The 21,301-nt window shown below is 37.1% G+C and overlaps 2 protein-coding genes and 1 pseudogene across 8 annotated transcripts; 1 reads left to right on the top strand and 2 right to left on the bottom strand.

The window, feature by feature from the left end:
* The first annotated feature begins 9,354 nt into the window (after positions 1-9,354).
* On the top strand, positions 9,355-14,887 carry LOC121751777 (folylpolyglutamate synthase-like). 6 transcript variants are annotated; one of them, XM_042146570.1, is made up of 17 exons: positions 9,355-9,531; positions 9,838-10,054; positions 10,159-10,364; positions 10,551-10,616; positions 10,788-10,897; positions 11,155-11,215; positions 11,477-11,560; positions 11,767-11,823; positions 11,964-12,024; positions 12,110-12,156; positions 12,261-12,338; positions 12,696-12,854; positions 12,945-13,223; positions 13,304-13,382; positions 13,482-13,634; positions 13,703-13,866; positions 13,987-14,298. In XM_042146570.1, the coding sequence occupies exons 2-17, from the start codon at positions 9,874-9,876 to the stop codon at positions 14,044-14,046; spliced, it is 1,845 nt and encodes a 614-aa protein (XP_042002504.1). In that variant the 5' UTR covers positions 9,355-9,531; positions 9,838-9,873; the 3' UTR covers positions 14,047-14,298. The 6 variants fall into 6 exon arrangements, 4 of the variants coding, with proteins under 4 accessions (XP_042002504.1, XP_042002505.1, XP_042002503.1 ...); XR_006040184.1 differs by adding an exon at positions 14,754-14,887 and having other exon boundaries at positions 9,356-10,054; positions 13,987-14,135; XR_006040185.1 differs by adding an exon at positions 14,743-14,876 and having other exon boundaries at positions 9,356-10,054; positions 13,987-14,135.
* LOC121751778 lies at positions 14,443-16,040 on the bottom strand (annotated as a pseudogene).
* A 2,156-nt stretch (positions 16,041-18,196) lies between these two features.
* On the bottom strand, positions 18,197-20,057 carry LOC121751284 (glucan endo-1,3-beta-glucosidase 8-like). Of its 2 annotated transcripts, none has more exons than XM_042145999.1 (3): positions 19,625-20,057; positions 19,084-19,554; positions 18,197-19,000 (listed from the first exon to the last, which is right to left on the bottom strand). In XM_042145999.1, the coding sequence occupies exons 1-3, from the start codon at positions 19,924-19,926 to the stop codon at positions 18,343-18,345; spliced, it is 1,431 nt and encodes a 476-aa protein (XP_042001933.1). In that variant the 5' UTR covers positions 19,927-20,057; the 3' UTR covers positions 18,197-18,342. The 2 variants fall into 2 exon arrangements, with proteins under 2 accessions (XP_042001933.1, XP_042001934.1); XM_042146000.1 differs by having other exon boundaries at positions 19,630-19,800.
* Positions 20,058-21,301: the final 1,244 nt, after the last annotated feature.

Here is a 21,301-nt window from a genome sequence, read left to right as displayed (position 1 = left end):
TTACTTTTTTCTACTTTTGTTATAGAAATAACTTTTTTTTGTGTGTATGTTTCTATTCTTTTCATTTAACATTATTCTAAAGTGAATGCTTAGAGCAACTCCAATGCCCGGATGTCCCATTCGGACATCCACTAGGACTTCCTAAAAACACCTCCTGCCACGTCACTAGGACTTCCCATCCCACTGCTACGTCACTAGGACTTCCCCTGCACAATCCGCCCTTCCTCCCTTCCCACTAGGACTTCCCGCAATAAAAAAAATCACAAATTCACAAATAAAGCAATTTACGTTTACGGAAATAAAATTTCAACACGAATACGAACGGGAAAAATTTACGTATATATAGAGTTTAAAAAAAAAAAATTAAATACAGGACGTCCACCCTCCCGTCGCCCGCACGTCCGAGGACATCTGACGTCCTTACGGGACGTCCGTATCTGACTTACCACGCCACAATGGCAGGCGTCCCGGTCGCCCGTCGCGGATGTCCGATCGGACGTCCGCCATTGGAGATGCTCTTACTCCAAATAAAATTGTTATTCTAATTCAGTCATTGAATGGTAGTAAAGCAAGGAAAAAGTGGATTTTAAAAATATAAGCATGTAGAAGAGAATCTCACACCCACTCCGTCCCTAAAAAATATGAACTGTTTTTTTTAGTCCGTCCCTGAAAAATATGAACTTTCTAATTTTGGAAACATTGAGACTTATTCTCCACTAATAATACATTTAATTTTTTTTTTCTATTTCTCTATTTCTTTTCTAATTATACATTAAGATTCGTGTCGAACCAAATATTCATACATTTCAAGCATGCCGAGGTGGACTCTATAAGTTTTGCCGGAAGTCCTTAGAAAGTCGAGCATGGGCCCGTGTTCAACTTGAGCGGGCTTTGGATGGAACAAAAAAATTTCTAGATTCAATCTAGAATTAATTATTGATCTAGACAAGAATGGATTATTGAATAGAACGCAACACAGATCAAGCCACTCAATACAATTAACAATTTTATTGAGATCTAATATGATTTTTTCACAGTATTTTATAAATGACTTACCTAACATATGTTCCACCTTTATAACTAGATCTATATTTTGAGTCTATATCAAAAAAACATTATTATCATAACTGTTGAGATATAATTAGCTATATTTGTTGTTGAAAGAACATATTCCATTCATCCATAAAAAATAATTTCATTCATGGACAACACAAATTTTAATGAGAAATTGATAAAGTAAAATAAAAAAAAGGCAAAAATTAGGTAAAGCATAAGAGATAGGGAAAAAGATTGTTAAAGGATGAGAGAAAGGAAAAAAAGTGAGTAAAGTATGTAAAAGTAACTTTCTATTTAAAAAAAAATGAAGCTATTTTCTGTCTAACATTCTAAAATAACAATGAGACTAGAGCATACTAAAAAAGAAAAAGAAAGAACGTATATATGATTTTTTTTTGATATATTAAAATGCAACGTAGTTAACTATTAGGGAATCCAAACTTTTTTCATGGACATATTTTATATACTTTTTTCTCAATTTGACAATGGCATCAACTTCTTTATTCATCAATTTGGCCAAGTCTGGTATATTTTATACTATTTCATATGGCTTATTCATTATTTCACTAGTATAATTTGTGGACAAGATTCACCAATCGATATAGTCCTTTATTTCGGCATATTTTCTTTTATGATAAGTTTTCAGTCTATTAAATATGCTCCATTGGAATATTAACTAATCAATACAAGTGTCACCATAATTGCACTTTATATTAGTTTCTTTGTTTTAAAATCCACATTGCATTTCGCATTCTAGTTTTTAGATGGTTTCCACACTTAGATTATGCATATTTTTAATACAAATTGCCAAAATAATTATGAATTTTAGATAAATTTTAGCTCGTTTCTCAATTTTGAAAATCAAACAGTAAAAATTACTATCAAATTTAACATCTCCCTTAATTTTTTCCACAAATATAGTTAAACTCTATCCAAAAATTCAACGATGAAATCACCATACGTAAAATTATCATTTTATCCAACACACTTGGCAAATAATTCAATTGCATCTTTGAAACATAGATGTGACAAATCAACATATTACAAATAACAAATATGAACATTTTGTCATGAAAAAATTGATAAATTCATAGTAGTTTTTATGTCTGATTTTCAAATCTGTTGGGTACGGACCAAAATTTGACCATAATTCTTGTTTTTTTTAACAATTTACTGTATATTCTAATCAATGATTTATGCGTTGATCTTGGAGTTGAAAATAAACCAACATCTTGAAATAGAAGATTCCGAATTTGACCATAATTCTTGTTTTTTAATCAATGATTTAGGGGTTGAACTTGGATTGGAAAATAAACCATCATCTTGAAATAGAAGATTCCATATAATTGCGCATACAAAAGGTTCAATTTTTAAATACGCAATAAATTCCCATTTTCAACTTAATTTTTTTTTATAAAATTATTGATAATAAAATTAAAATAGCCGTCCATGCTTGAACTGCAGGCTGCAGCCTTCACGCTTTAATTAAGATTTATGTGAATATTGTTGGATCAACTGAGCTGGAGCTCAATCGAGCTCATTAGTGTGAAGATGTACAGGAGCCGTTGGATTGGATTAGTTAAATAGCTTTTAATCTGAGCAGTAGATCTTCAACTAGCCGTTGTGTTTGAAAGGAGTATAAGCTGTTAGTTTGTTGAGTTAGTTTTCATAGCTCAAACGGTATTCACCATAATCTGCAGATCAATAAGAGTTTTTCCTGGTTTTCTCAAATCATCTTCTTCGAGTTGCGATTAACTCTAACAATTGGCGCCGTCTGTGGGACAAAGAAATTGCCGAGTGAGTGAAAAGTCATTCGACATTGTTCTTGTTGGAATCGGATCCGCGGCGCAAAGATGGCATCAAGATTTGAAGCTGAAAAGTTCACGGGCAAGAATGATTTTGCCTTGTGGAGGATGAAGATTCGTGCTCTGCTTACGCAGCAAGGATTGTCTTCGGCCTTGACGAAAGAGGCGAAGGAAGAAAAGGAGGGAGAGGCCTCGGATGCGAAATCTGCTTCGAAAGATGAGGAGATTGAAGCGAAAGCATTCAGCACGATTGTTCTATGCCTCGGAGATAAAGTTCTAAGAGAGATATCCAGAGAAACTACAGCGGCAGGTATTATGGCAAAACTTGAAGATCTATACCTTACAAAGTCTCTAGCAAATAGATTGCTTATGAAGCAGCGTTTATATTCATACAAGTTTGTGGATGGAAGATCAATTTTAGAGCAACTAGAGGATTTCAATAAGAATGTAGATGATCTTGAAAATATTGATGTTTCTATTGGTGATGAAGATAGGGCTATATTACTATTGAATGCGCTTCCTAAAAGTTATGATCAGCTACGGGATGCAATTCTTTATGGCCGAGAGAAGACCATCACACTTCTTGAAGTGCAATCGTCCTTGAGGTCTAAGGAACTGCAGAATGGAGATGGAAGACCTACTGATTCTATCTCGGAGAGTTTGAATGTCAAGAAGTTCAAGGGGAAGAAGCCATTCAAAAGGCTCAATGAGTTTAATAAGCCAACAATACCAACTGATCAGAAAGAGACTCGTTCTTGCCATTGGTGCAAGAAACCCGGTCATTTGAAGAAAGATTGCTACGGTTGGAAAAAGAAGCAGACGGAGTTGGGAGGAAAGGCTGTGAATACTACTCAGGCAGTGGTTGATGATGAAGCTCCAGTGGCACTAAATGTTATGGAGCATGTGGAGAATGGTTCTTGGATCATGGACTCCGGATGCAGCTTTCATATGACCCCCAATCTCCACTGGTTCGATGATTTGAAGGAGATAGCTGGCTCTGTGATCCTTGGGAATAATCAAATTTGTGAAGTGAAAGGCATAGGGACAATAAGGTTAAAGGCTGAAAATGGCCGAATCATTATCTTGAGTTCTGTCAGGTTTATTCCAGATGTTAAAAGAAATTTGGTGTCTCTGGGGTCTCTTGAAAGTAGGGGATGTAGAGTGGTGTCTGAGAATGTGGGAATGACAGTGAGCAAGGATGGGAAGGTGCTCATAGAAGCCAAGAGAAAGGGCAGTTTGTATTACATGAGTGTTGATGTCTTAGTGAAGGATCAGAGTGAGGCTCATGTTGCAGTGACTGATAGCCTGGATATATGGCATCAAAGACTTGGCCACCCTGCCATGGGGACAGTAAAGGAGCTGATCAAGAGAGGTTTTGTGCAGTGTAGGGATTCTGGAAGTGGTTCTACAGAATGTGAAGAGTGTGTGTTGGGCAAGCCAAGAAGCTGCCCTATCCAAAGGCAATGCACACCTCAACAAAACCTTTAGATTATGCCCATAGTGATTTATGTGGGCCAGCTCAAGTGAAGTCCATTGGAGGAGGCAGATATTATATGAGTATCATAGATGATTTTTCTAGGAAAATTTGGATCTACATACTGAAAGAGAAATCAGAAGCCTTAACCAAATTCAGAGATTGATGCATTGAAGTGGAAGCTGAGAAGGGAATGAATCTTGGCTGTTTGAGGACTGACAATGGGTTAGAGTATGTGTCTGGGGATTTTGATGCATTCTGTAAAGCTAAGGGCATCAAGAGACACAAGACCGTGCCCTGAATCCACACCAAAATGGAGTGGCCGAGAGAGCCAACCGCACCATTCTTGAGAGAGTAAGATGTATGTTGCTTGCAGCCGGATTGGAGAGGAAATTTTGGGCCGAGGCAGCCTCTACTGCAGTGAAACTGTTGAATATGTGCCCCTCATCAAGTATAGATGGAGATATTCCAGATGTGAGGTGGTTTGGCAGACATGGAAACTATGAGAGCCTAAGGACTTTTGGTTGTAGAGCCTTTGCACATGTCAAGCAAGGAAAATTGGAGGCTCGGGCTCTTAAATGCATCATGATAGGATACCAGCTAGGAGTAAAGGGGTATAGGTTATGGTGTGTAGAACCTGGAAATGGCAAGATTGTCATTAATAGAGATGTTATCTTTTGGGAGCATGATCTGCCTTTTAAGAAGAAAGACTCTGGTGTTTCTGAAACTGAACATGTAATGATTCCTGAAGTCATAGTGAAGCATCAGGAAACTCAAGAGAGCCAAGATACTGAGGTTACTGATGTTCCATCATCACCACAGCAAGCCCAACAGTCCACCCCAGCCACTCAAGGCAGCTGGAAATTGGCCAGAGATAGAGTGAGGAGAAATATCAGGCCATCAACCAAATATTCTGATGCTGAGTTTCTATTCTTCTGCTTGCTGGTGGCAGAGGATATAGAGTACTCAGAACCTAGCAATTGTGAAGAAGCTATGGAGAGTAAAGAGTGGGATAGCTGGATGAAGGCCATGGTGGAGGAAATTGACTCACTGCTCAAAAATGGCACTTGGGTGTTAGTTGAAAAACCTGTTGGTAGAAGGGTGGTTAGCTGCAAGTGGGTCTTTAAGAAGAAAATAGAGGCTGCTAGTGGAGATAAGGTGAGGTTTAAAGCAAGATTGGTGGCTAGAGGCTTCACACAAGAGCATGGCATCGACTATGAAGAGGTTTTCTCTCCTGTGGTGAAGCATACATCCATAAGAATCTTGTTGGCAATTGTAGCAAGGAAGGATTGAGAGCTTGAGCAGCTAGATGTCAAGACAACCTTCTTGCATGGTGACCTAAAAGAGACTATATACATGGCTCAACCAAAGGGCTTTGTGAAATCTGGAGATGAAGGAAAGGTGTGTCTGTTAAAGAGAAGCATCTATGGACTAAAGCAGGCCAACCGACAGTGGCATATGAAGTTCAATGCTCACATGGTAAAGAGTGGATTTCTGAGGCCAGCTTATGATGAATGTGTCTACATAAAGGGTCAAGGTGGAGCTGTGGTTGCCTATCTACTCTTGTATGTAGATGATATGTTGTTGGCAGGGGCTGATCTGAAGGAGATTGAGAGAGTAAAATCTGATCTTAAATCTGTTTTTGAGATGAAAGACCTTGGGCCAGCAAGAAAGATACTTGGCATGTCCATAGTGAGAAAAAGAAAGAGTAGACAGATCTGGTTGACTCGGGAAGATTATGTTTCAAGGCTGATCAGCAAGTTCAAAATAAGCAATGTGAAAGAAGTTTCAGTGCCAATGGGACAACATTTCAAGCTGACGGCTGAACAGATGCCAAAGTCTGAGGAAGAAAGGAGAGAAATGCAGAATATTCCCTATGCAAACATCATTGGGAGTGCAATGTATGCAATGATAAGTACTCGGCCAGACATAGCTCAAGCAATATCTGTGACTAGCAGGTACATGTCAAGTTATGGAAAAGAGCATAGGGCTGCATTAAAATGGTTGATGAGATACTTAAAGGGAGCAAGTGACTTTGGGATTCTGTTTGATGGAGAAAGGAGGATTGAAGGTGATGTATTGGTGGGCTGGAGTGATTCTGATTATGCAGGAAACTTGGATACTAGAAGGTCTCAGTCAGGATACCTATTTACACTCTATGGGTCAGTGATAAGCTGGAAGGGTAGTCTACAAGGAGTAGTGGCTTTATCAACTACTGAAGCAGAGTTCTTGTCTCTAACATCTGCTGTCAAGGAAGCTTGCTGGCTAAGAGGGATTCTGACTGATTTTGGTGTAACTCAGAAAATTGTAAGCATTGGTTGTGACGACAACAGTGCATTGTGCTTGGCAAAGCATTCGGTTTATCATGAAAGAAGTAAGCACATTGATGTGCGGCTACATTTCATAAGGGAGATGATTGAAGAAGGGGAGATAAATGTGTTTAAAGTAGATACTGCTGAGAATCCAGCAAATATGCTAACCAAGCCCATACCAAAACCGAAGTTGGATCTGTGCATGCAGTTGATAAATCTGTAGAAAGGGTTCATGGATAGTTGACAGTTGAGCCATCAAGGTGGAGTTTGTGAATATTGCTGGATCAACTGAGTTGGAGCTCAATCGAGCTCATTAGTGTGAAGATGTACAGGAGCCGTTGGATTGGATTAGTTAAATAGCTTTTAATCTGAGTCGTAGATCTTCAACTAGCCGTTGTGTTTGAAAGGAGTATAAGATGTTAGTTTGTTGAGTTAGTTTTCATAGCTCAAACTGTATTCACCATAATCTGCAGATCAATAAGAGTTTTTCCCGGTTTTCTCAAATCATCTTCTTCGAGTTGCGATTAACTCTAACAATTTATGACTAATAATGCATAGTATTTCAAGTAACACATTGGACTTTTCTTTTTATTTCTTTGATTAAAAACCATTGTTAATTGTTATGAAATTCTATGACAGATACCAGTGCCTGAACTAGTTGCATTTTTGTGGTGATTACGTTTTGTATTAGGCACTATGGCCTAAACATTATATTAAAAATTACGATAAAACATCCAATTAACTAAAAGGAAAATCTATAAAATAAGAGAATTAAGAAATTATTTGTAGACTTAATATATCAAGTCGTGGAAGTGTCATCATCATGATATCACACTTCATGCTCAAATTGAGTAGTAGTAAATGCAACTCAATTATTTCACCGAAATTGATTGATTGATTTCTTGTGAACTAAAAGTAGCATGAACAATCAAATACAATTATTCGGTTTTTTCAAATATTTTTTATAAAATTCAGAAATTTATCCAAGTTCAATGTAAAATAAGAGTAAAAACCCCTACAAATTTTCAAAATCACCCAAAAATATAATTTGAAATAAAATTTAGAAATCACGGCCCTATCCATCTATTTTTCTGTGTTGGCTCCTGTATAATCTAACCACGTGAAAATTGCATCACATATGAGATTAGGTTTATTTAGCACGCTAATCAGTGTACACGATGATTAATAATTGCAATAAGAAAAGTCAAATTTAACATGTAGAATATTCCAAGCACATAATAATATTAAAACTTAATGAGGAGAGAGATTAAATTATGGACTCTAGAGTTTGTTCTATAAAAACATGAAAGGTTATACCACTTATTCAACAAACAAAAATAGAAGCCTTTCCTCTTATCAATTTCTCTCTCCTACTATCTGATGGCTGGTCTACAATACAACTTCTTCCCAACAGATTTGTTGTACCCTCTCAAGCCACCGGCGGCGGCCGCCACCGCCACCGACGGCCCCACCTGGCAGGTTTCTATGGTGAAAACGTGGAATTCCGAGAAATCGGAGGATTTGAAGAATAATAGTAAAGGCAAGATTGTGAAAGTAGTTTCTTCTTCATTAGTTGCCTTTTCTCCGATCACTCATCAGCAAATGTCAACACAACGTCAACGTTTGTCAATCGATTGACAACTGTGTTTTCATTTTCTGTTGACGTTGTTTGTAGAAAAGATGCAGTTTGCATTTTATCACTATCCTATAATGCAATAATATAGATTGTCGGATATTATAGATTTGATATATATACGTCGATCTTTCGACGTAGTAGTTTGTAACATTAATAGAGAGGCCTAACGAATTTGTGAGGGCTTCTCAAGCGAGTTAATTAAATGATGACTTCATTATTGTGAAAACTCAGATTTTATGGATCAGTTCATAGTGTTGATTGATTAGTATTTTGATTTGGATTAAACGAAAAACAGAAGTTTAGTTGATGAAAAATTAATCAAATTCAACTTAGGTGTATTACAATAAAATACCAAATCAAAAGACGGAAATTTTCTTATTTAGACGGAACGCACTTGTTTTGCATTCTCTTTTTCTGTGTAGTAGGGGAATTGGAATATAATTATCAAGACATATAAAAATAATTTTAATTAAACTAAAGTAATTAGCACGAGTTTGATACTATTCGAGATTCCTAACAGTCGTATGTTGACGGTGAGTTGGATAATTCAGGGTTAGGTAAATTAGGATCCTCTTTAAATGCAATTAAATGGTCCGACTCATAGTACCTAATTTCTCGTAATTAATGGAAACTTACTAAAATATACTCCCTAGTCCCTACGTCTCCCACGTTATTTGATGCGTTTTTTTTCAACACGATAGTTAAGAAACTTGTGTTAAGTACTTTAATGAGTTAAATAAAGTAGATGAGAGAATAAAGCAAGACAAAGAAAAGAGAGTAAAGTAAAAAAAATACAATAGATGGAATCAGATGTTTTCTTTTTAGCAAAAAAAAAACTTAAAAGAAACCCAAAACCAAAACATTTAATCAGTTTTACTTTATTATCTTGTATTTTATTTTATCTTTCACTTATTCTATTTAACAAAATTTTTAATCTTTCTATTCAAAAAAACCCCAACTAAAAATTAGAACCGAAGGGTAGAACCGTCATATTTGGATAATTTAATGCGTGAGATAACGAAGGGTAGAACAGTCCTATTTCGATAATGCGGCGTCAACGGAATATAAAGTTCGCCGACGACAGATAATAATACTCTCACACACACACACACACACACACACACACACACTCATACTGTACAGCAATGCCATATCTAACTAACTATCTTCATTTTTCTAAGTTAGCCTTTTTTATTACTTGCAAGTATCGATTTATCTCAGTTTCTAGACTGCTTTTTCACCTTTCAAGTAAGATGAATTTGATTTTCCGATGTTATTTTCGAATAGAGTTTTGAATCTGGCAAAATCTGAATGCTACTGCCTTATGTTGAATTTGAAATTGCACTTACACAGTCATTTAATGTATGCAATCGCAATCTTCCTGGCTTTATTTCAAAGACATTTAATTAGAATCACCGATAAGTTTAGTGATTTATTTGTTTCAAATGATTAAGAGAATTGTCTTCTTTGTAATCTGAGTTATAGGTGAAAAAATTGTCAATTTCTTCAACTCATAATGATTCATTGACAAGTCCTTGTTTTTCATAAATTCAGAATTAATGCTTCTTCATCTTAGGATTTGGTTGATCTATGCTCAACTATAAGAATCTCTTTCTGAGGCCGGGGTCGATTGAAAATTCAAGCTTCCGTAAAAAAGAGCTCATCGTTCCCTCGAGACTGACATGGGCAACTTCATGCTTCCCTGCTTGCCTGGCTGTGGTTGATATAGTAGGAAGCAAAAGGTTCCATTCTCAACAAATAAGTCTCAAGGGTATACTTATGTGCTTACTTGCCCTAAACTGTTATGCATAGAGTTAGATATCTTGTTCATACTTTGCTGGGGATTTTCGTAAGTTGTTTCTTCCAACATTCCAGGTTTTGGAGTGAGGGAGGTCTCATCACTGGCTCAGGAACATATGGAGATGAACACGGTCGTCGCAGAAAATGCAGAGCACTTACATCCTACATATGAAGCAACGATGGAGGCTCTTTCCTCTCTCATTACTACCAAACGACGAGGGGATGTGCAAACAATCAGTAATAAGTATAGCAAATTAGAGAGGATGGAGATGTATGTTAAGGTAACACTTTGTAGAGGAAATTATAATTTTGTATTTATTTTTCAAATTTGGTCATTGTTATAATGTGAAACTTACAAAAGCATCTTTTGGTAGACGGATTTGTATGATAGCCTTATGCATGATGATTGTTGTTGCTTTTAGAAGTTGCCAAAACTAAAGTTACAATATGCTTTTTTTTTCCTGCAGATTTTGGGTTTGGAAGAACCTATAGGCGGACTTAAAATCATCCATGTTGCTGGGACTAAAGGGAAGGTACTAATGTAGTAATATGATAATTTTATTTTCATTATACATGTAATTTGTTTCTGTATTATGAGCAAAAAAATGTATATTTGGATAAAATAATGAACTCGGTTTCGAGGTTTTTTTTGCAGGTTTCTCATCCTCTTGTTTCTTTTGTTTCTACTCACCTTTCATACTCAGGGTTCGACATGCTCATTTTGTGAGGCAATTCTAAGAGAGAGTGGATTCAGAACTGGATTATTTACCTCGCCACACTTAATTGATGTGAGAGAAAGATTTCGTCTGGATGGGTTAGCATTTTTTAATGCTTATAATAATTTATTTTTTCTTTTATAAGTAAAGGTTGTTTTAGAACATGCCAGCAACTTGGGTAAAAAATGAGGTAGGGGTGATACAGAGAAAGGGTTTCAAATTCTCCATAAGCCCTTCAACTCTTTTGATATATTGGAATTGAAATGATTGATGATATGCCATATTTCTTGTAATAGCTGGATCTAAAAATCACGATACTTTTTTGTTTCCTCATTCTCTACTCCCTGGCTCATAGGCAGGATATATCTGAAGAAAAGTTTCTCCACTACTTCTGGGAATGCTGGAACCAGCTGAAGGTATTCTTTCTTGAATTCATTGATTTTGATCTCTTTGCTATAGCTCCTAGCTGTATAATTCTGAAAAGATGCAGATTCATGTGTTGTCGTGATTTTCTATTTCTCCCCTGCCAAGCCACGGGCGTTCAGCAGGGAGCTATAGACTTCACCTTATAAGTGTTAGGGTGGATATAGAATTCATTGATTTTGATCTCTTTGTTTGTTGGCCTATATAAATTTCCGATGTTGGACTGACCAGACCATGGAAATTTTTGTAAACAGCGGAATATCACAGATGACTTGCCTATGCCTCCACTTTTCCAGTTTCTTACTGTATTGGCCTTCAAAATTTTTGCTTGTGAAAAGGTACCAAATCAATATCCAATTTAAGCTTTATTCTCCCTCCCTCTCTCCTGCATAAACATGCACAAAGATGAGACACACACGCACACGACTACTCTATAGCTATAGTTTTAAACCTGAAGACTTTTATAGTATTCAATGTATTCGAGCATATATATGCATACATTTTATCTTTGAATTAATTATTAAATAGGTGCATGTACTCGTAGGTAGATGTTGCTATCATTGAAGTTGGCCTTGGGGGTACCAGGGACTCAACAAATGTGGTAATTGTTCTATTTTAAATGTTTTTTATACTGTCATAGTCAACCTCGTAAAACTTAACTGTACACTCTTGTATATATATATATAGTAAATTAGTTTTGTGTTTAGTTACTTTGATATCCTTTGGCAATAAATTTTGCAGATCAAGAATCCCGTTGTCTGTGGTGTAAGTCCACTGGGCATGGATCATATGGAAACGCTCGGTTCTGCCTTATACATCCATGTTCATTGTCCATCTGTTTGTTCACATATAGCTATCAACTTATGTGTGTTAACAATGACTTGCAGGAGATACGCTGGAGCAGATTGCTTCTCACAAAGCTGGAATCTTAAAGGTAAGCCAAAATGATTGAGGTTTCTACTTTGTGAGAGATTGTCTAAGTACTTCCAATTTTCAAGTTTTTTCTGAAACGGGTTGATGGATTCTCTACTCCTTAAGCCTCACGTGCCTGCATTCACGGTAACACAACCCTCTGAAGCAATGGATGTTCTTCAACAAAAGGCGAGGGATTTGATGGTATTTTCAACCTTTCTTCAATCTTGATTTATATGTTTATGATATCCCCTAATCTTTTATCATCATATGACATGTCGTGTATTTATTGGCATCATGCTATTATTCCATTGAGACTTATTTCTAAAGCTTATTTCCTTTTCCATTGTGCCAGTTGTACTTGTTTCTGATTGTCTAATATGTTTCAACATAGCAAATAGATAATGATGCATATCTGTGCTATTTCTTGTTGGGAAAAATCACACGAGCAAATTTTCCAGCACTTAGCTTTGTGCATTTGTGCTTAAATATTTTAATCCATCACTCCAGGAAATGTATTGTATGAACAAATCTTTTCTAAGGCTATTAGGCTTGCTACAGGTCCCATTGGAAGTCGTTGCTCCTCTTGATCGTAGTAATTTAAAAGGGACAGAACTAAGCTTGTCTGGCGATCACCAATTCACGAATGCTGGTCTTGCCAGTGCACTTTGCAAAAGCTGGCTCCAGAGTACAGGGAATTGGGAGAAAATACTCCAGCATGTCAGTGATAATCTATCGCAGTTCAATTAGGACTAATTATCTTTGCAGACCCAATTGATTAAACCAGTAACAAATTTTTACGTTGATCAGCCCGGCGAGGAAGACAACATACCTGATGCATTTCTTAAAGGTCTTCAAACAGCGCGTCTCTCTGGAAGGGCTGAGATTGTTCGTGACTCTGCAGTATCGTCTTCTGCAATGGCTAGCGAGGCTGAAAATACTTCAGGGGATCTCGTTTTTTACTTGGACGGTGCTCACAGTCCTGAAAGCATAGAGGCTTGTGCCAGGTGGTTTTCAAGTGCTGTCAAAGAGAAAACATCGAAAGAAGTTTGGGGCAACGGTGATGTTAATGGAAAAACATCCAAAAAGGTCAGATTTTCTGGTCCTGTTCGTGAGGATCTTCCCCTTGTATTAATATCATATCTCATTTGCAGTATTTCGAATTGCAGATTCTTCTGTTCAACTGTATGGATGTCAGAGATCCCCAAAGCCTTCTACCGATACTTGTTGATACCTGTGTATCGTCGGGTACAATCTGATCCTCCATTTGATCACTATATATATGTGACTATGTGTATGTGTATGTATGAGCCTTTTGAAATAAGAGTAACCACGACTTGTATTCAGGCACACATTTTGCGAAAGCCATTTTCGTTCCTGGCATCTCGTCTTACACGAAGGTGACTTCTGCCTCCTCCGTTCCTTCAGGGACACCTCCCAAGGATTTATCTTGGCAGTTCAACCTTCAAAGAGTTTGGGAAAACATCATTCATAGAAAAGGTAACTTTCATCTCTTACTTTCTGAATTGTTGGACTTTTCATTAAATATCTGTTCCCCCCCTATGCAGACGCTGTTAACAAGAATCTTGAGGCGAGAATCCCAGATAGTGTTCCACCTCGCGGGTTCCTTGACAATGATGCAGCCGGTTGCAGCGCAGTGGTCTCTTCCCTGCCAATGACAATCAATTGGCTAAGGGACTGCGTGAAGAAAAACCCGTCACTCAGAATTCAGGTAATCATTCTAAGACAGAAAACTGAAAAGTAAAACTACAGCATGAACCACTGTGCTGCAATAGTTGGTTTTTTGCTTAGTTGCTTTGACTGCTTCTTTTAAATTATGGGAAATTATCAGGTTCTTGTCACGGGTTCGTTGCACCTGGTTGGGGATGTGTTGAAGCTACTTCGGAGATGATTTAGGAAGAAACTCTCGAGCTAAATTAAGAGTCGCGTGACACTCTTCTACTCCAACCCCGGTTGCACACATGCGAAGCTTGTATGCAGGTACATGAGATGTGATATGATCTTCAACAAGTTCGTTAAATCTTAAAATTATGGGTAATTTTTTATACGACATATCTTGTTTCTTCATTTATGGGAAGATCTTTATTCTTATAACAAGTGTCTTGTTATACAATCTGCATTAAATTGGTTCTTAGTACTTAAATTTGAAGTTGCCATTTTCTTGCTATAAATATTTTTTAAAAATTTTACATTAGTTATGATGTCATTCTACACATGCAAAACTTCTATGCTATGTGTAATGAATGTATATCAGTTCCAAAACAATGCCCCCAATAGTGAAAGCAAAAACAGAGAGACAACACAATTAGAGCTTATATGGTATCCTTTGGCCTTGGGGTTGCTTATGTGTTGTGTTGCTATATACTTACTACTTAATGATTTTCTTGCTCACCTCGGACCACTTCTATGGGTAACATGCACTCGGGCGTAGACGGATTCTCGACTATGATGATGCTTAGGCCATTAAAGCGGAAAGCTTTCTCATCTTGAAATCTGAACTGGAAATACATGTTAAACGTGAACGACACGTTTTGGTTGAAACTGATGTTGTTGCAAGAACTGCCCGATTTCAAACTACTGCAATCAGTTTTCTTGCAGGCGTAATCATGTTGCTTCATCACCATAAGGTAGTCTGTCCGGTTCCCATTGAAGACGCACCACCGCTCTGGCATCCTCATGATCCCCTTGGCTGATGATGGGTAAATATCCCGACCTAAACCTGTCAGGTCGATCTTGGATTTAGGCTTCCCGTTGGAGCTGTAGATCCCCCAATGCAGCATGAAAAAGTCGGGCATTTTGTTTTCGTCAGTAAGTGCATGGACGAAAGTGTCGATGGGCCCCCGGGGTGGAGCTGGGTCTCCTTGTTGCTCGACACATATGGGAGTAGTAGGCCTTTGAAGAATCGCTCTGCGTTGGAGGTATTACCGCGGGCGTAGCCATCGGTGTGGCCAACCAACTTGGCCGACGATGACCTTTGGGCGCCTTCATCTTGAAGAAGGCCCAGACAAAGGCGTCGTACATGAACTCGAAGATGTTCGTGTAGATGACTTGATGACTTGGGTTGGCTTCTCTACGAAGGCGAAGAGCGGGTCCACCTTGAATTTCTCCAAGTCGATTGATAGGATCATGTCCACCACAAATGGGGCGTTGTTCTGCTCGAGGAAGCGGAGTGTTGGAGGATAGCTCCTCCATTTTGCAACACTAAATCCACAACTTGTGATGGTATCAATCTCTCACCACTCTCTCTTCCCAAATTTAATTATCTACACCTGTCTTTGCCATCAAAATAATTACTACCTCCGTCCTTTATAAATAGAAACCTTTGAAGTGGTACATGTTTTAATGCACAATTAGTAAAGTAAGAGAGGAAAAGAAAAATGAGTAAAGTAAGAGAGAGAAAGAGAAAAATGAGTAAAGTAGTGTTAGTAGATTGTAGGGTCCACGTCCTAAAATAGAAAATTTAGAAAGTTTCTATTTTTAAGGAACGTTTCAAAATATAAGTAGCTTTTATTTTTAAGGGATGGATGAAGTATCAAATATAGAAAAGGGATCGATTTGGAAGCAGACATGGAAATATCTAATTAGGCTTGGAGGAGATAACAACTCATTTACGGGCATAATTCGTAAGGGGGTCGATTTGGAAGCAGACATGGAAATATCTAATTAGGCTTGGAGGAGATAACAACTCATTTGCGGGCCTAATTCGTAAACCAAGTTTAGTTTCCCATAACGAGAATAGACAAGAAATTAGCAGGTGGTGATAGGGTTCTGATCAATTGCTAACTACTTCCTCATGCTAAGTGGATTATATTTTGAATTTAAAAAATTATTAAATAAATTTAAATGGTATTAATGTCAATTTTATATACTCTCTTCGTTCCAACTAAGTTGAGTCGTATTCCTTTTGAAATGTCCCAACTAAGTTGATTTATTTCCTTATTTAACAAAAAATAAAACATTCAGTCACTTATTTTTCTCTCTCTTTATTCCATCACCTATTTTCTCTCTCTCTTTATCTTTCATACTTTATTTATGTCTTTTATTTTTTAATACATTTTTTTAATTTCCGTGCCCAAAAGTTTTGACTCAACTTAATTGGGATAATATGTTAATTACAACTAACCACTCTATCTCTCATCAAAACCATCTTAAAATTTTAAATTTACATAACTCTCTCGATTTAAATTATTTTTTCGTTAAAATATATCAAATTAAAGGTAATTTCATAAGGATTCTAATGAGATCTCAATTGCATATGTTCTGACAATGATCGGATGATGAAATTTTATAATTTTTATTTCAAATTTCGTATATGTTGATAAACAGATTTTATATCAATAAATGTATCAAAAAGTTTCAATACAATGCATGTACAATATCTATAAAACTATGTTGAAGTTTTCTTGAACATATTTTTAAAACACTATATGGATATTAGAAAACCACGAAAATTATCATAGTATGACAAATTGACAATTTTACTCTTTTTATTGACATTCTATCTACAAATTATCGAAATCTCATTTTAAAATCTATTGGTCTAGAATTGGTTTTAGTTTTATATTGAAGTATTTTATGCATTTTAACATGACTTAATAGTGACAAATGTACATAAATTACAACATACATAATTGATCTTTTCAATATTTTAGGTTAAAAATCAGTTTATAAATATGGAATTAATTTAAAATATATTATATGCTAAACATTCCATAACAATTTAGAATTTATGGGTATTATATATATGTACTAGCTATGTAAAGTAAAAGTGCTAGGCTGATATTTTACGATGCTATTAAATTAGTTATTATAAAAGTATTTATTAGACAAGTAAATATTAAATTACAAGATGTATAAAATATTGAAAGTGATAAAGAAACAGTACAAGAAACGACAAGTTAATCTCAATTCCATAGATAATTACTAATAAGACGGCGTTGCCTGTTTATGGGAAGGGCTTTCCGTGTCTGATTTACTATGACCAGAGATGTCAGTGTAGCCCGCAATTCGTGGAATGGTCCAAAAAACCCACTAAATTTATAGGGCTGCAACCTGATTAACTCTATGGGCTAGTCCGAAACCCGAGCTTTTAGGGGTAGAGTTGAACTTTTGTAACCCGAAAGAAATCACAACCCGATTAGCTTGCACCCCATTGACCCATAACCCGAGTAGCGCCGGCCTGACTACGACATCATGTTTACAGTATTGCTCAAGGTGTGTGAGCAATCTCCAACAAGTGTTACTCCCTCCGTCTCAATATAGTTGAGTTGTATTTTACCTTTTCGACTTTCTTACTTTAGTTGACTTATTTAATTTTATAGGAGTAGTAAAAAATAACACATTTAATCTTTATTACACTTTCTTCTTTCTTCTATTCTTTCCCATAGTACTTATATTCACTCCACCCAACTAACCAAACACTCTTTTCTGAATCTTGAAAAGAAGTGTCTTAACTACGTACACTAACCAAAAAACGCTTATTTGTGACGGAATTAGTGACAGCGATTGACAACTCAAGAACTTGTGATGGATAAATGACTTGAAAGTGACAGTCATTAATTAGTGACATATAAATCCGTCATTAACACGAAACTTATCGTGGCAGCCGCTACGTTTTTCGTCATTGAGTGGGTTAGTAACTATAGTGACGGACAAATCCGTCACTAACAATTTTTAGGGACAAGATTTTTAATGATGGATCCGTCGGTACTGAATCTGTCACTGATTGTGTTAAGTGAAGAAATTTCGCTGATTTCCGTCACTAAATAGTGAGTTTTTTTGTAGTGGTAATATTTGATTTCTGTTAAATAAATTTTAGTATGTTAACAAAAATAAAAGATGAAACATTAGTGATCTAATTAAAAAGTTTATATACAGATAAAATTTATTTTTCAATGGTAATGCGGGTTGCCGGGAACGTGTACTAGTCGAAAACGTAGATTATGTAATGTAAAAAGAGCTCTGCTGATATTTTAGGATGCTATTACAAATGAAATGTTTTCTTTTTTGAATTATCCTATTGCAAATGAAACATTGAATACTAAGGGAACAAAAGAACAATATTTAATTTCTTTTATTTTATTTATAGCTGCGACCTCGCTATGTTTACAAATAAAATAAAAGAGCAAAACTATGATCTAACTACTTAGTTTATCTACCCTTACAAAAAATGTACTAGGTAGATAAATCAAAAATATAGAGTTTGATAGGAAAAAAAGAGGAGGATTGAAAGGTAGAAGAAGGCAGTGGAAGGGCGGAAGGCGTGTCCAGAGTTGTTGGCCTGAAAGTTGACCTGTTGGCCTTTGACGACCTCAACGGGGAAGACGCAGGCGTCTGTTGAGGGATCATTGACGACGACATGGCCCAAGCCATCGAAATCGCAGGACTTCTCGTCCTGGAACTGGTACTGGAAATACATGTTGAAGGCATAGGTAATGTTTTGTTCTAATGTTAGGGAGCTGCATGAGGCACCTTCGAAGGTGCTGGTGCAGTCGCTTTTCTTGCAGGCCCAGTCGAGCTGGGCCTTGACCTTGTCCATGTCACGACGGTCCCCATTGAAGGCACACCACCGGTCCGGCATGCGCATAATCCCTCGGATGGTGGTGGGGTAGATGTCCCTCCCCTGCCCTGAGAGATCGATCTTATACTTGGGCTGGCCGTTGGAGCGGTAGATGCCAAAGTGGCGCGTGTAAGGGAAGGACTTAATTTTGTGCTCGTCGGCGAGGCTGTGCACATTAACGTTGATGGGGCGGCCGGGCCGCTTTGGGGTGCCCCTGTCGCTAGTCGCCCAAGGCAGGAGGTGCTTGTAAAAGTACTCTGCGGTGGAGGCGTTGGCTCCAGTGTACCTGTTGGCAATTGAAACTAAATATATAAATATAACGGAAGACTAAATTCAGTATCATTATATAAGTCTTCCGATTGGCAGTACCCGTCGGTGGGCCAGCCTAGCAGGCTGTAGTCTAGGCGGATGTCTGAGAAATTGAGCTTTTCAAGGGCCCACACGTAGGAGTCGTAGTGCCACTCCACGACGTTAGTGTAGATAGCGCCATTGACGTCATTGATGACTTGGGTGGAAGCGTTGCCCGGGAAGGCGAAGCTGGGGTCGAAGTTATTTATAAAGTTGATTTGGATTGGGATGGCCTCGATTAGAAATGGAGCATTGTTTTCCCTGAGGAATTGCAGATGCTGGATCATGTATGGCTTGATGGTGTCGCAAAACTCGATCTGAGATGGCTTTGTGACGTTGGGGACCAATTCGGGATGAATGTGTGGGGTGTTCACCTTCACGTGCCCAAAGCCGCGCTCATTCAGAATGCCTTGCAGCATACGCTGTACCTCCACTGCCTGGCTTATTGCCTCCAAACTGGTCGCAAACACATACCCGAAAATATAGATTTCCCTGCATCAACATCATTAAAATACTAGTAATATTAATGTATCGGTACCTACCTACCTACCAACCAACCTACCTTACGTTGCAACGATTGAAATAGTATTCATTCTCCTGGACCCACTCCGTTGCCAATTCCTTGGTTTTTATAAAAGCAATCTTGTTTATGGTTATGGTCAAGTTAATGCCACTTCCTTCGAATGGAGCCACAATATCTGTTTGAGAGGAAAACAGTCTTGCTCGTCCAATTCCATTTTGCAACAACATATCCACAACTTGTGATGGGACCAATCTTTGGGCACTCTCTCTTCCCCAATTGATGCCTATCGATGCTTCTGCGCCATACAAGAACATCACCATCACCATCACCATCTTCATCATCTTCTATTCAATTCAATATATTGTTGTTGGCCCCAATCAAGCACTTGGATTTCTTTCTTGTTGGGATGGGAATTGGACGAGCATCTTAGGCTTGATTTCGTTTCCCCTCTCAAAATTCTAGGGAATGCAATCTCAACTATTAAGTAGTATTCACAAATTCAATTCATTGTGCACCCTTATTTTGCGGTGCACATGTACCACTATAATAGGAACTCAATCAAAAAATAGTACCATATTTAACGTTCCACATAATAAATAAAAATCACAACAATACACATTCATTCATCTATAATTATCGATGCACCTAAAAAAATCTCTCTTATTTTATCACTATAATAATTCAGGTCAAAGTTATTTTAACCTATTCAAATCTGACCCAAATTCATGACCCAAAATTTTTTTTCTGAATGACCGAGTTTCTGAATAATAAATTCATGGAATAAATTCTGAATTTTACTATTCGAAAACCGCGGGTGTTATAGTTATTCATGGAATAAATTCTGAATGACCGAGTTTCTGAATAATAAAACATTTTTTCCAACACCTCATGAATCAAACTAGATTATTCTAGCACAAGATTCATTGCAATAACAATATTAGCACCGCTAGTAAACTGATCATCACTACCCAAGATATGAAGATTTTTGTACTTGATAAGTTAAACCAGTCCAATATCGTATGTTCAATGATGTCAACAATGATTAAGAAAATCACCAAGACCTCATCTTTTAGCAAATAGTCAGGAAGACGTATCTCGATTATTAGATCCATTTGGTGTTATACAATACCAATGTTAGTTTCCTAAGGTAAGAAAATTATGAACTGATACTACAACCTTTCACAGTTAGGTAGCCAATGCATATCTAGGTTTTGAAATATTGCTTTACTTCTACAAAGAACTGACTGTATTACCTTTTATAATGACATGTTCCACAACCAGTCTACTATGTAGAAAAATTAGACTTATTTGTTTCTTACACATTTCAATGTTTGAGAAACATATTATAGTTGTATAAGCAAACACAATGCGATAAAATTACTTCTTCTCGTCTTGGGTAAAAGTGAATTGTAGAGTTCATTGTATACAAGCAATTCTAATCGTGCAACATGCTCGAAACACGTTTTTAGTGTACCGGTCCTGAAAAGAAAGAGTTCTAATATGATAACTAAATTCTTATGTTGTGTGTACAAGACGCCGATCAATCAAAAAGGTCATGGCCTAAAGAAAGAAAGGAAAAGTTGATGGGATAATGTTTGAATATTAAATTTGTGTTTGTACTCTAGTGTTGGAATGACTCAAATTTCGGGGAGTGTGATTTTGGTTGTAGAGATTAAAGATGTGATATTATTGTTATGTGATAAATGTTAGGAATTC

This window comes from Salvia splendens, chromosome 10, assembly GCF_004379255.2.
Source record: "Salvia splendens isolate huo1 chromosome 10, SspV2, whole genome shotgun sequence".
In the NCBI taxonomy this organism is placed as follows: domain Eukaryota; kingdom Viridiplantae; phylum Streptophyta; class Magnoliopsida; order Lamiales; family Lamiaceae; genus Salvia; species Salvia splendens.
Note: the sequence above shows the minus strand (reverse complement) of the source record. Positions and strands in the feature narration are given on the sequence as shown.